The sequence below is a fragment of the Camelus ferus genome, chromosome 13 (genome assembly GCF_009834535.1).
Source record: "Camelus ferus isolate YT-003-E chromosome 13, BCGSAC_Cfer_1.0, whole genome shotgun sequence".
Classification (NCBI taxonomy): domain Eukaryota; kingdom Metazoa; phylum Chordata; class Mammalia; order Artiodactyla; family Camelidae; genus Camelus; species Camelus ferus.
In genome coordinates, this window is record NC_045708.1 from 41,093,143 (window position 1) to 41,108,054 (window position 14,912).

Consider the following 14,912-nt stretch of genomic DNA (forward strand, 5'->3'; position numbering starts at 1 on the left):
GTGGTTTTCCAAACTTTCAGACCTAACTGGGGACTCAAATCTGTGTGCCTCAAAGAGCTGTCCTGGCTGCTGAATGCTTTCAGAGAAGGACAGAACTAAGAAGAGTAAGCGAGATGCCACAAAGTGTGTGCAAAACTTTCGGCACCTAGAAGTCGACAACCCCACGGCAGAGGCTGGTTCGACTCTTCCTCTTTCTTTTCCTCCGTCCTGCTCTTCACACAGGGGTTGCTGCTGCTTTTCTGCAGGTGAATGCAGTAACAGGAGGAAAAAAGTCACGCAAGTCCTGTCTGTCTTATTCAGAAGAGTCTCCTACGTCTGCCTCTCCGTCCTCAAGTCCATCTGCATACCTGCCTCCAGAGCCGTATTTCTATAATTTACTTGATCATGTCACTGTCTTGCTTAAAACCTTTCAATCTGCCCTTACTGCCTAGAAGAGAAAGTCAGATTCTTTCGCATGGTACACAGGGCAGGTTACAGTCTGCCCCCGATCTACCTTTGCAGCTGTCCTTTCCACGTGCAGCCGTCTACAAGGAGCATCTCAGCAGATCGGCTGTCATTTCCGTGACTTTGTACCTGGGATGCCCTCCCCTGAACACCTCTGAAAACTTACCATCTTGGATTAATAAGGGAATAATAAAAGAGTTGAACTAATATAGAAAGTTTTTCTTACTTACTGGTAGAATAAGTTATGGTAGAAGCCATTTAAAAAGGAACACAGAACACATAGAAACTGATACATCAGTCCACGGGAATAATGGTAGACTCGATACTGCATCTTCACACTTGCCACATTTTAAAATTACTCAGGTGAGTAAATCTTTTGGGGGGCCCCTGTAGGCCTTTTCTAGACAGGCTTCCCAGACCATACTGTGCTTCCCGCTCCATGACTTTTAGACAAGGATTTCCCCCAAGACATTTGTTCAAGTACCTCAGATCCTGCCCCGTGTCCCAGCAGCTGAGGAGAAGACTGGAGCACAGAGCACTAAGAGACCATCAGAGACAGTGAAAAGCATCACCTTCCCCAAAGGCCAACTGGGATTTTGAATCACATGAATAAAGGTTAGATCATGAGTCCTTAAAACATTTTTTTATTTCTAACACTAATGTAGTGATAACTAGAATTAGATTGTATTTTAGGGAAATCAGTTTTCCTATCTGATACCTAGTTTCTCTCCTTTAAGTTCTAATTAGTGTACTATTTAAGTTCTATCTTAGAGGGGGAAAGTTCTTATAACCTAGAAGAAGACTGGAAATTTTTCATCGTTTGAGAAAGCTGGCTAGAATTTTCTTGCTCCCTAGCCACCAAGAGCGGGGAGGATAAAGATGTATCTGTGACACTTTACATTTTTCTCTTTTAATTTTCTTAGTTGTACTATAATGTAGGTGTTAATATTCTCATTGTGTAGATGAGGAACCTTAAAATCAAATCTGATAACCTGCCCAAGATCACACAGCTAGCAAGAGAGATAAATTGCAGCAGAGAAGCTGCAATGTAAGTGTACCTGTGTGCTTACCTTTCTGATTCTTCAGCGCCTTCTCTCCCTTTTTTTTCCTTTGATATCAGAAACTTGGGCTTCCGAAGTTTTAGTTTATCTTCATTGCTGAGAAGAAAAATATTTTGAGCAAGTAAATTAAGATTGAACTAAAACATTTATGGAACCATCAGTACTTTCTGGGCAATGATCTTTTTACCAAAAAATTAAAAGGTCATCTAGAAGTATATTTTGATGATCTGTGGCAAGGCCAGATATTAAATATTTCAGACTTGGCACGTCATTTCATCTCCATGGTTAACTACTCAGCTCTGCTGCTGTCACTGCATTTACAAAAACAAGCAGCTGGCCAGGTTTGGCCCACGGGCCATAGTTTGCTGATGCCTGATCCATTGTGATCCAAATTTGAAGCCAGAAGCAAGAGATCAACCTGCTTATGATCACACTTCCTCTTGTTTCTGAGCCTCAGTTTCTTCAACTCTAAAATGCGAATGATAAAATGGATCTTCACTGTGAGACAAGACTCATCCAATTAGTGTTTAGCATTAGCAGAAAAGGATTCAGAGAGCAGAGAGGCTATTAGAGAAGGGACCCCTGTTTTTGAGCACCTATGCATCAAGTCTTAGGCTAGGCATTTTACACGTTAACTAACTTGGTTTTTACAGTAAGCACTGTAACAGTCCTTTAAAGTAGCCTTTCATAGTTTTACAAAGGGTGAACAGACGATCTAGGGAACTTACCATAGTCACAGAAATAGTGGCTTTGAACCCAGTGGCTTTGAAGCCAAGTGTGTTTGACTCTTAAATCTATGGTTTTTTATCCTGCCTGCTGCTCCAAAACATTTCTTTGCTGCTATGACAAAGTTACCAATATGTTTATCACTGATGTGAGCAAGACAGGATGCTGCTGTGACAGCCATCTGTGTGTCAATGGTGTGTGCACATCAGAACACTTCAATAACTCTTCACTGGGTAAATTATAATCATAAGGATATTATGTCAAGAAACTGAAAGTTTTTCAGTGACATTGTGTCACCATTCCCTTTGGCTAATGGTCACAAGTGTCCAACAGAATATCAAGGACTCAGCATTCAACCAGCATTACAAAGATGCAGCTTAGACGTATGGGGTTAACACACACAAACTACTGCACATAAAACAGGTAAGCAGCGGGATTCACCATACAGCACAAGAAATTATACTCAACACTTAACAATAACCGACAACGGAATAGGATCAGAAAAAATAACCATCATCATGCTGCGCACCTGAAACTAACAATATCGTAAGTCAACTATGCGACAATAACGAAGATGCAGCATAGGAAAGGCTTTTAAGACGCCTTCCAGGCTTGCCTAGGGATCTCCGACCACCCTCTTTTCTCAATATCTGTTGTCTCTGGTGTCTGTAGCAAGGAACTCAGCAGTTACTTCTTTTCTAACTGATGTTCATGCATTTTCTTTCCACTTTTACGTTCCCATGGGATCCAGACAGACATTCCAGATGTAGCTACCCCACGCTCAGCACAACGCGAGGCATGCAGCAAGTGCTCACTGAGAACGCGTGTGTGGCCCTGTGTGGAGAGGAACTTTAGCTGTGAGGGGAGGGGACAGGCAAAGAAGACGCCTACTTAAAATTTTATTTTCTTACCAATTATAAAGAAATACACCCTGAATATTTTAAAAATTGGAAGTGGAACTAGAAAAGAGACAAAATAAGTATACCCTGACCTCCCAACCTCTCAAAGACATCCAAGTTTCCTGCTGAACATTTTCTGAGAACTTAAAAAAACTGAATTGAGATCAATACTGTGCAGGCATTTTGGATACATAATGCCGTGTTACTCTTGCAGAAAGGTCATACCAATTTATACCCCTGCTAGCCATGTGAACATTATGGTCAACTCTGCCTCTCTGTCAACTTACTTTGGCTTTTCTAGGGATCTAGGTAGAGATCTTAACGCACTCGGCAGGATGAGGATAGTTTTTTGCCATATCACAGGTTAAGAAACTAAGATTCAGAGAAGTAAGAGGACACGCCATAGGTCCCACTGTACCAAGCTTGCAGAAGCTGTTTGAGCGTCCTTTTCAAGATCCCCCTCTTCTTCCTTCCCTTGCTGACTCTAGGGGATGTTCTAATGAACAAAGGGAAATGGAATGAAAAGCAGACATCTGGATTATCTAGCAACAACCTGATCCAGGGCTGCTTACGCATCTCAGTCTAATACCTACCACTAGACACGACATGCAAACTGGCCAAGCTTACAAGAGCTCAGAGATCGTCTTCCATCTCTCTTCTCATTCCAAATTCTGCTACTTTCCATCAGCGTTCCACCTGCTACAAATACCTTTAATAACAGAAGATTTACTCTATCACATGAAAAAGAAATTGGTCGGATTTTGACAGGGCCAAGTGCCTTGGAAAATACCACTTAATCATAAAATACCGTCTTCATTTCACCACCTTAGAACACACTTTGATCATCTTTCACCTGGGCGATTTTAACGATACTCTAACCAGTGTTCTACTTCTGACCTTCCCTCCAGAGCATTCTGCAGAAGGGTCTAATTATTCTTCCTGACGTGTGGCTCTGAGTACATTGTCTTCTTGCCCATAGTTCTAGATGTCCTCATTTGGCAATAAGGCAAAGAATTTTCCGAAAGGGTCCCTCCGAGTACTAAACTACTAGATCCTGGATAAAAGGGTTTTTTTGTTTTGTTTTGTTTTAACAAATTGCTACACCTTACACTTAGATTAAGCCCTGCACACAGTACCTTAATAGCCTGCCCCAGGTAAACTGTAACCAGGCGGAGGGCAGTAAGCAGTGAGCAAGCACGGAAGACAAGCTCGTCCTGAGGGAAGACAGAAGGTCGAACTTTAGGTCAAAGGAAAGGCAGGAGTTAAGACAGACTGTCATCTTGGATTTTTTTAAAAGTCAAATTCAGCTCATGCTATTTGTATGAGCCAGTGAACAAGAATATGGAAAACAAAATTAAAGGACCAAAAATGTATAATGGGAAATATTAACTAAAAGAAAGGCCAAGTAGGTATATAAGATTGGGCAAATCAGACTTGAAGACAAAGCATCACTAGGAAATTAGCTTAGTGTCGCAGTAAAGAGAATGGATTGGGAGTCCAGCTGCTGGGGTCTGAGTCCTGGTTCTACCTCCTACAGGCTGTGTGAACTTGGGCAGATAACTTCTGTGTCTCAGCCTCTCCTGTAAAATCTGCATAATAATAGCATCTGCCTCACAATTGTGAGGACTGAATGAGTTAATACGTACTAAATCTATAAAACAGTGACTGACCCACAGTAAGAGCTACAGAAGTTATTATTTTTGTTACCAATAGTATTAAGGGGGATGGGAATGGCTACAACATAACAAATAAATTCAATTCACTAGAAAGTATTTAAAACTTTGTATGCAGCTAATAAGAGAGACTTAGAATATATAAAGCAAAAAATTGATAGAACTTTTGGAAGAAACTGACCAATCTGCCGCCTTTGTGTGAGATGTCAACCCATTTCTTTTACATACTGATTGACAAGCATCTAGAAATTCATAAATCTGTAGAAGATTTTACTAAGAGAACGCATTTGGTTTAAAGGACATAAATTGATCCTTATATCAGTTAGAGAAGTCATATTTTTCTAAAGTACCCATGGAACATTTACACAAATTGACCATAGACTAGGCATGAGTCATGTCACAGAACATCAAGGTACTGGTATCAGCCACCTTCTCAGTGTACTACTGTCAGATCAGCTACTTTTCCAGAGCACAGTGCAATTAAGAAACCAGTGACACTGGAATAGAAAGAATACAGAGCATGGAAACAGATCTTCAGGTAGAAACTTAGCATGACAAAGACGGCACTGTAGATATGGGGAAAACAGGCGCTTTTTAATTAATATTGCTAGGACATTTAGCCATACGGGAGAAAATTCAATTGGATTTCTACTTCAATAAAAATATAAAAATCAGTTCCAGATAGATCTAAGGTTTACGTGCAAAAGGCAAAAAGTTACCAGTTTTAGAAGAAAATATGGGAGAATATCATATGATCTTGGGATAAGTTTCTTTAAAAGATACAGAAAGCAACAGTCATAAAGGGCGAACTGGTCAATTCAAATACATTAAAATTAAGAATTTCTATTCATCATAAGACTAGAAGGGAAGCTGAAGTAAGCTACAAAATGGGAGAAGATATTTGTAACACTTGTAACTGATAAAGGAATAGTATCTAGAATGCATTTTTTAAAAACTCATTATCTATAAATGAAAAAGAAAAAATAGAAGAAAAAGGTAGCCCCGTAGAAAAACAGGCAAAGGGTATGAACGGGCGGGCCTTCCGTTGAGACACAGACAAGAGGGGTCAACAAGCATTAAAAGAGGTTCACGTTAGTGATGAAGTTAATGCAAATTAATACCACAATGAGATAGTATCTTCGCCCACTCAGTTGGAAAAAAGAATTCTTTCTGTCCTGTTGGTGAGAATATGGGTCAATATTCCTTTTATATACTGCTGGGAAGAGTGCACATTGGTACCACCACTTTGGAAAACAAGTTGGCATCTTCTCATGAACTTGCATTCCCTATATAATTTGCATTTATTTCCCCTTCTAAGTATATACATGAGTAAGAAAATTTGTAGCAGTACTGTCCATAAGTGCAAAAAAATTGGAACTAGCCCAACACCCACAAGCGAATGGCTACATTGTGGCGTATGTAAAAAGGAACTTTGCAGAACAGGAGAAATGAATTTAATGAACAGTGGTTTTAAAAAAGGATTTCATTTCAGTAAAAAATAATTGCAGAATTCTACATACATAGCATGATACCATTTTTATAATGTTAAAATCCCAAATAAAACAGTATGTTTTAATCACTTGGGTTTGCTAACACTATTTTTATCCTGAACAGGAATGAAAGACACGAAATTTAGGAGAGCAGTTACCTTGGGGGAAGGCGATGAGACAGATTAAGGGATGAGTGCAAGTAGAGGAACCAAGACATAGGATGTGTTCTGCGTCTGAAGCTGAGTTATGGCTTCAGAGGAATTTGTTTTATCATGCTTTACAACTTAACGTATGTTTCTTGTTTTCTTTTCATTTTTATAAATATCGTATCATTTATTTTTAAGAAAAAAGTTATTAACTCTATAGTTTCGTATTCCTGGGCTCTCCTCCATCTCCTACCAAATCGCATTTCCTGCCTGTGACACCCACCTTCCTGACCCTGTGCCCCACTGCAGCTTCCCAAGCACACGTTTCCCATTTACACAGCTGTCCCTCCCCCTGCCCCCAGCTGACCTTCCCCGCTCCTCCCCGTCTCAGTCCCCAGTCTCCACCTGTTAAAGTGTTTCCTATCCTTGCCTCTTCAACTTGGCACAGAGACTTTTCTGATCCCCTAAATAATGGAAATGTCTGCCAATGCTGAGCTTCCGGATTATTTTACACATTTTTTTTGGAAGCAGGTTCTTCTTTGTTAACTGATTTAACAAACTTTTGGTGTGAGGACACAAGATACTGATCGGGAAGCCACAGTCCTCCTCAGGGAGCTCCCATCTAGAGCTGGACAGGCAAGAACTAAGACCAACACAACCATGAAAAAAGGCTCTAATAAAATAGCGGTACCTAAACCCAAACAGATACGGCTTCCTGGGGAAAGCAAAATCTGAATTCAGTTTTATATAATGAAGGATAAAATACTTAACCAAGCAAAAAGCATGGCAAAGTGTGTTACAGGCAGAACAATTCTGCTCCTAAATTCTCACCTCCTTGGAAAGGCCTTCCCCAGATGTCTACTCTAATATGACTGTCAGTCTCCTACCAGCACAGACACCATATGCCCCCTCTTTTTCAAAATATCCTAAGCAATCAAATTCCCATGCTTAAGTTTAGATTTTAAAATTAATTTACGCATCTCCAATCATATAGGAAATAGGAATATCTCTTGTTCACTGTGTTATCCCCAACACCTAGCACAGTGCCTGGCATATAGTACATGCTCAATAAATGTTTGTTGGGTAAATTAAGTCAGAACAAATGTGAAGGTTTAGAAATGCTGGACAGCTTTCTGAGTTCAAGAAGCACCTAGCTAGTACAGTATGGATGGAACAGAGGAATGGTGGGTGAGTGGGAAGTACAGGTGAGGTTGAGATTTGCCAGGGGCTGGAGCAATAATGAATCTGATGTCTTCTCAAACAGTGTGGATTTCATTCTGGGAGCGGTGGCAACCATTAACCATTTTTAAGCTGGTGGATGGTGGGTTCTGTGACATGATCACGTTTGCACTTTAGAAAGTGCGGAAAATAAACTAAGTGGAGGTGAGACAGCCATTGAGGAAGTCACTGCAGCAATCCAGCTGAGAAACAGTGCCTGCCCTGTGGCTGTTTTAAGTATCAGCAGGGATGACCTGCTTCCCTGCTGTATCCCTGTTAAGTATCAGCAGGGATGACCAACAAGGTAAACTGACTGACTTTGACTTTGTGGCCGTGCAGTGGGGATGGAGGAGCAGGAACATTGTGAGTTACGGGAAAGGAAGAGGGTGCAGGGCAAGAGAGGAGGAGGAGTCCTAACGTCTAGGGGTTTGGTGTGAGCAACTCTGTGTTTATTGAAACAATCACCAGCATAGACATTAGAAGAAAGGGATCATATTTGGATGGCGAGATTAGGAGTTCTTATGGAATTCTGAGTTTCACATAGAGTTATCTAGAATGTTTATTAAGGAAGAAAGAAATCTGACCTCAAAATTGTAACTTTTGATATCATTACCATATTGGTTGTAATTACAGCCCTAGGTGTGGATGAAACCATTCAAGAACATATAAAGGAAGAAGGGAAGAGAACTGATACAGGAAATCTGAGAGACATAATTTTTAAAGAGCTGAATGGCAGAATTAGAACACACACATGCACAAAACCAAAATCAACCACACAGGGGGAGCAGCAGCCAATAAGAAATGATAACATACAAACCTGGGGAAAAGTTAGTATTTTTTTCTTTTTAAGGATGGCACAACCAATAATCTGAGATACTACAAAGAAGCCAAGCATAATAAGGACTTAAAGGTATCCACTGGATTTAACAAAGAAGTTCACAGTAACCTTACCAAAAATAAGTCCACTGTCATGACAGGGACAGGAGCCCCATTGGAGTGAGCTTGGAAAGAGGTATCTAAGATGAGCAGAGGAGACCTGTATTTCCAGCCATTTAGTTGAGAGAGAGAGGACAGATAGTAAGTAGCCAGAGAGAGGCCATCAAGTTTCAGATGCTTTGCTGCTTTTGATAGATTTTAGTAATTTAGGCTTTAGAACAGACATTCTGTCAGCTAGTGCCTGCGACTCTCCGTAAGAGGTTATTAAATAAGTGTTTGCTGTGTCGCAATGAACTTCATGTCTATAGATTTAAAAGTGAGAAAGCTCCAGTGAGTTATGAATCACTTACCACTGTTACGTCTTGTACGTTATTCACTGTTTTTCTTTCCTGGGGGGGGGGGGATATATCGCAACTTGACTTTTCACCTAGTCCCCAGGGACCCGAGAGATGGCCCTCTGATCGTATTTAACAAAGCATCAGCAGTGTTAAGTATCAGCAAGGATGACCAGTGAAGTAAATTGACTTACTTTGACTTTTTTTCATTTACGTCCACATCATCATAGACAATAACTTCCTGAGACCAAAATTCTAGGGTCGAGATAGGATCAAAATAGTCCATTATTAGGTATGGTTTGTGCAGTCTCTGGCTTTCCAGATTATACACAATCACTTAAGTATCCAGGTGCATCCCCAAGTCTGTTCTATCAAAACCTGATCATGGAACACAGAAAAGCTGACAGGGTCAAAGACCAAAAAGAATATCCATTTGGGGAGAAATTCAACCGAGCAATTAAAAACCAGTGAGATGTCTTAGTATCTCAAACACATAAATATTTACATCCATTTGATTTCATGCAGATTTCCAAAAAATCTGAGTTGCTGAAAGGATCGTTTCACACTAGGTTCCCATCCTCCTGGAACTGGACAGAGCTGTTAGCACTGCTAGGACAGTGAGAGGGCTTCATTCCCAAGGGGAAAATAACTTAACAGAGCATTCGTATTGATTTTTCTGCCATGATTTTCATTCCCAATCACTGACAACGGCTTCTGTATAGTAACTGTGCGTAAAACTGGACCAGACTTAGCCCATAATCATAACTAGGCATTTTCAGATTAGGACGTTCACATTCCTTGGTGCTCCATGTAGAATTCCATAATACCCTAGTGACTCACCACCTGAACAAGTCTGAAACCTTCTGGCGTAATTATTCACAATTCATATTCAATTATTCATAAATTTGGATGGGGGTACAGTTAGTGCCTATTTTAAATTGGCTTTTTTTTTTTTTAACATAGACCAAGGATATTTAGGGAGACCTGTGATCTTACCAGGTTTATGTAATCATTTGTTACTTAGTTCAGCAAACTCATATTTGTGGAACATAATATACATTTGAATTGCCAAATCAGAGTAAAATCAAAGTAGCCACCATCACCAGAGCCCATAAACAAAAACTGACAAACAACAAAACACCTGGCCCTCTCTCTGTCAGTGCCAGATGCAGCTTACTGACATGTGCGGAGAGCGCTGTGTGTCAGGCACTGTACTGATTTGTGCATTATTGCTTCCATAGCAAAGCAAAAAATACTCCAGTGACCCGTCCTTAGTTCAGTTAGTATGTGTGCTGTGAAGTGATCATGTTCAATTTACTGTGTCTGCATTAGGGTGATGTGGCTGTCAAGTCCTTCAGGAGGTTATGTGAAATGCACGAGCTTTGTGTTCAGAGACGTGAGTACAAATCTCAGATCACTGAAGTATGCATGTGGTCCTAGAGCCTTCCTGAAAAAGGTGATGCATCTACTTCTCTGGGATGTTAGGAGTCCTGGTACACAGCAGGCATTTGAGAAATGTTATTCTTCTTCCTCAAAGTAAGTGATACTATTGGCTAAAATGTCTTCTTTGATTTCGATGTATCAATTTTTCATTAAAATGCAGAATTCAGGAAGGATTACCATTTCTTTTTCTCAGGCTCTGAACATGCTGATGCTGAATAGTTTTGTGCCAGCAATAAGCGAACGTCACTTACCTACATCAGGCAGCGAAATGGAAAACGCACTGTTAATTGACAAAAGACATAAAAGGGTTAAGGGAAGAGCCATGTTCAGAAATATTAGCTGATACATCTCAAATAACATAGCAATGACTAGGTTTCTTGATATAAATACTGGGGGGGAGAAGAGATGAAGCAAAACTTCCCTGCAGCTTTGTTCTGATCACCCCCTCTCCTTTTTGTAAATGAGCTGATTTATCCCTGGGGACCTCCTGCACCTCCTTTCCTAACTAGACAGTCTCAGCCTAACCCAGAGCCCTGCCCTCCTCTGATCTTCCAAGTTGCCAATCAGATACATCCCATGTGGGGTAAGTATGGTGAGAGGGAACGCCCTGCTGCGGACACTGGACCCTGACTATGTATGTGTTTAACCAAAGAGGTGACTTGAGGGGAGAATTCCAGGCTGGTGGAAATGGAAGGAGGTAAATGTGCTAAGTAGGCAAGGATGTCTGGCTCAGGTAGAACGTCTGGCTTTCCTCAGATCTCACAGTTAAGGAGATTACATGGAAGGACATATGATACGGTAGGAAAAAATCCATGTATTTTAAGCAATGAATTTCAGTTCAGTCCTACAGGTGTTCTGGGGACACTCACCATGGGCCAGGCCCATGTGCTGGGCACACAAAATGATCAGACACAGATTCTGTCCTGAAGGAGCCTGGGGTTTAGTGAGGGAGATAAAAGTAAATCACACTCTGTGATGTGAACATGAAAAGGGAATGACCACAGGAACAGCACGAGCCTTTATGGAAGCCTTCGTTTGTTCATTTCTGAAATGAAGACCAGCAGCGCCTGTCCTGTGGAGTTGCCTTGGTACTGGAGGGGCACTCCTCGGTGAGTGCCCGGGCCAGAGCTGACGCTCAGTGGACCCTACCGTTAGTGTCTGTGAGACCAGACTGGATGTTGTCAGGACTGTGATGAGCAGGACGGAGCAGGAGAAAATGACACAGTCCCTGGAGTCTGAGCGCTGAACCTGACTCTCAGCTCCGCCACTCAGCCGTTCACCCTGCGGGCGAGGCACCTAACTTTTCAAAGTCTTAGTTTTGCATCTGTGAAATGGAGAAACAAGTTTCTAACTCAAGGGTGGTGGCTGTGAAGATGCGAGAGCCCGCAGAGGAGGCCCTGGTGCAGCCCCAGCCCTCTGGTGCCCGGTGAGCACCTGTCCTCGGGCTCTCCACTCGGGGGCCCCCGCTTAAGGAAGCCTTTCTCAACACCAGTCTCCTTCCTCCACTTTAATTGGGCCAGCGTGCTGGCTGCCCCTATTTACCCATAGAAACCAAGGCCACAAAAACTCTACAATGAGATTTCCTTCCTTTAGGTCATCTATCCGTTCAACAGGTATTTACTGAGCACCTGTTGTATCCCAGGCAGTTTTTTTTTTTCCTTCCAGACACTGTTCTTCATGTTGGAGACAGAGCAGTAAACAAAACAGTCACCATCCCTGCCTTCATGGATTCTAGTAGAGGGAGGCAGACAGAAAACTGACAAGGAAATTTATGATCTGTCATGTGAGGAAACGTACAGAGCTAAGTGAAATTAAGAGAAACAGCACAGGGTCGGGGCAGGAGGACTGGAGGTGAGGGTTGGTTTGCCTGAGGCAGGCTTCACTGGTAAGGTGATTTTTAAGCAGAGACTTGAAGGTAGTGAGAGTCAGCTACCTGGGTGTCTGGTCAGAATGTTTCTGAGGGAGGGAAGAGAAGATAAGGAGACCCTCAAGCTGAGGCGTGCTTGGCCTAAGAAGAGCAAGGAAATCGGTGCATCTGGAACAGAGGAAGTGAGAAGAGGGTTCACATTTAATTCCCATGTAAAACTCACAGCTTGGCTGAGACCAGTGGCATTTAATTCTTGGTTTATTTATGCCTAAAAATTAGGCCATTTAATAATGACTATCTTAATAGGCAGTGTGTGCATGCATGAAATGGGGGAGCACGGAGAACCCACATTTTTAAAGGTCACGTTTTCATGATTGCAACCTCCTTCTGAAGATAAGGCAACAAACTAGGAGGTGATGGTCAGGAGAGGAGCCCTCAATCAAAAGGCTCAACCAGGTAAACAAAAAGTAAGTAAAGAAGAAGTTCTGTGTTATCTTGGTGTATCTCCAAGGTATTGATTAAAAATTTAAGGCAGAGAGACAGATTATGGCAAAGTTTAAGGGCAAAAATCTTTTTAGACCTTGCCAAAAATGGGAGCTTTTCCCCCCTGCAGCTGGCGAATGCCCCTTTATAGAGGCGCGCGGGCGCAGAGCCCTGGCTGTGCAGGACATCTGCAGCGTAGCTTGTGTAGTGCTCAGACTAGGTAATGTGGATTTCTCTTCTTACACTGAGATTCTCTAAGAAAAAGGGTTTTTCAGTAGTGCTTATAGATGTTACAAGATGTGCACAGGCTGTTATGGAAGAACAGAAGAGAAACAGGTAATACAGGTTTGGGTAGAAAGGTTCATGGAATGCAGCCCAGAAAGGATAATTTTTGGCCAAATTTTAAGGGAAGACTAGAACTTTGATAACTGAAGGGAGTTGGAGAAGGGTGGGTGCCTTCCAGACCAATAGAATGTCATGGTTAAATGCAAGGAGGCATGAAACACCACGGCACAAGCATTCACACAGGGTATGTGCTATGGGGTGGGGGCGAGAGTACATTTGAGAGAGAGATGGAGCTGGACAAGTAGGAAGGAGACTCCACAGAAGTATTTACTTGCAATGAAAAAGGACTGGATGTTTGTTCTAAAAGTCATAAGCAGTCACTGAATAGTTCTAAGAAAAAGGAAATCAGATTTGCATTTTAAAAGTGTCAGCATTCTCACCTGGATCAGATTTTTAAGGGACTACAGGTATCACGCTGATCATTTTTGTCAGGAGCATCCGTGGGGAGGGTATAGCTCAGAGGCAGAATGCCTGCTTAGCCTGCGTGAGGTCCTGGGTTTAACCCCTAGTCCTTCCGTTTAAACAACAGTAAATAAATTGCATTACCTCCCCATCAAACAAAAACAAAAACAAGCCAAAAAATTGATAAACTAAGAAGATGCTCCTTCACCTGAAGCTACATTGTAAGTCACCTACACGTCAATAAAAAATAAAATTAAGGAAAAAAAGCAGCATCTAACCTGCTAAGTCAGGGTCTGCCTTTAGGTCTCACTGCTCACTGGAGCCAGACCCCCTCCTCTTCCGGGGTCAGGCCACAGTCTGTAAACCCCACATTCTGGTCAATCTCACAGTAGACCTAGACCCAGCAGACAATTTGACTTGAACTCATGTAACTTTGAGGCTGTATAACTGAGAAGAACTTCAACGTAGAATAACATAATTCCACGTCAATGTATGTAACGACCTGGGGGAAATTATTTTACCATCCCCTGTCCTCATAAAGATGTATGTCTATGTCTCTTTCTAAATCTCTAGAGATGAGAGAGAGAAGTGCCTCCAGAGGCCACTTCACCTCCCTTCCATTGTACACAAGAGGAAACTCAGGCCCCCTGCATTTAGAATGGAAGCCATTTGCCCATGGGTGCAAACTGAATAAACAAGAGCCAAAACCAGAACCCAGAACCCAGGCCTCTTGTCTCTTCCTCCTACCAGTGAATCTGTGACCTTCCCAATGCCTGTTGTTGGTTACCCGGGTGACCTGGGAGGGTCCCTTCCAGGTCTAAGACTGTGAGACACACAGACCATTCAGCTGAGAAGTTCATCTCCCCTCTGCACACACTGCCTCTCTTAAGAGGGGAAAATCAGAATATGGAGGTGTAGACAGATAAAACCACCGGCACCTGCAGGGCTGAGAAAGCCTAGAAGGATGTAACTAATAACAACGCTAGTAGCAAGGCGGCGCTGCTCATCCCCTCCTGCAGGGGAATCAAAGGGGACTTTTACCTTGTATTTTCTTTTAACTTGTTTTTCTTCATTTTAAATCTGTCCTTTTCTTTCTTGAAGAATCTCTGCAGTCTTTTAAGTGCTGCTTTTCCATCTAAACTAAGAGGAATCAAAGGACAGAAACAACATGGTGTTTGAGAGAGTACGCAGGATAGAAGGCCGCTGCAGTGAAAAGGACCAGAGGCCCCAGTCTCACTTCTAAACCGCCCCCTCGCCCTAAGGAGGAGCCCGAAAACACCCCGTTGACCTCTATGTGCTGCTCTGTTTAGATGCTCATACCACGGAGCACACACCCGCCATTAAGGGGGCTGTTACATTTCTATACAAACCGCCATCTCCTCCAAATGGTCTCTATTTTACAGAATTTATGGAGCAAAGTCTTCCTTTCAGAGAAGATGACTCA

General features: G+C 42.1%; 1 protein-coding gene across 2 annotated transcripts in view; it reads right to left on the reverse strand.

Moving 5' to 3' along the window:
• FYB2 (FYN binding protein 2) overlaps positions 1–14,912 on the reverse strand; it is a 98,664-nt gene that overhangs the window by 4,092 nt on the left and 79,660 nt on the right. Inside the window, exons 13-16 of one of the 2 annotated variants that reach the window (XM_032494382.1) lie at positions 14,510–14,608; positions 10,623–10,651; positions 9,123–9,183; positions 1,515–1,601 (exon numbers count right to left, since the gene is read on the reverse strand). In XM_032494382.1, the coding sequence (XP_032350273.1) occupies positions 1,515–1,601; positions 9,123–9,183; positions 10,623–10,651; positions 14,510–14,608 (276 nt within the window). The remainder of the gene's footprint in view (positions 1–1,514; positions 1,602–9,122; positions 9,184–10,622; positions 10,652–14,509; positions 14,609–14,912) is intronic. The other variant, XM_032494383.1, reaches the window with a different exon arrangement.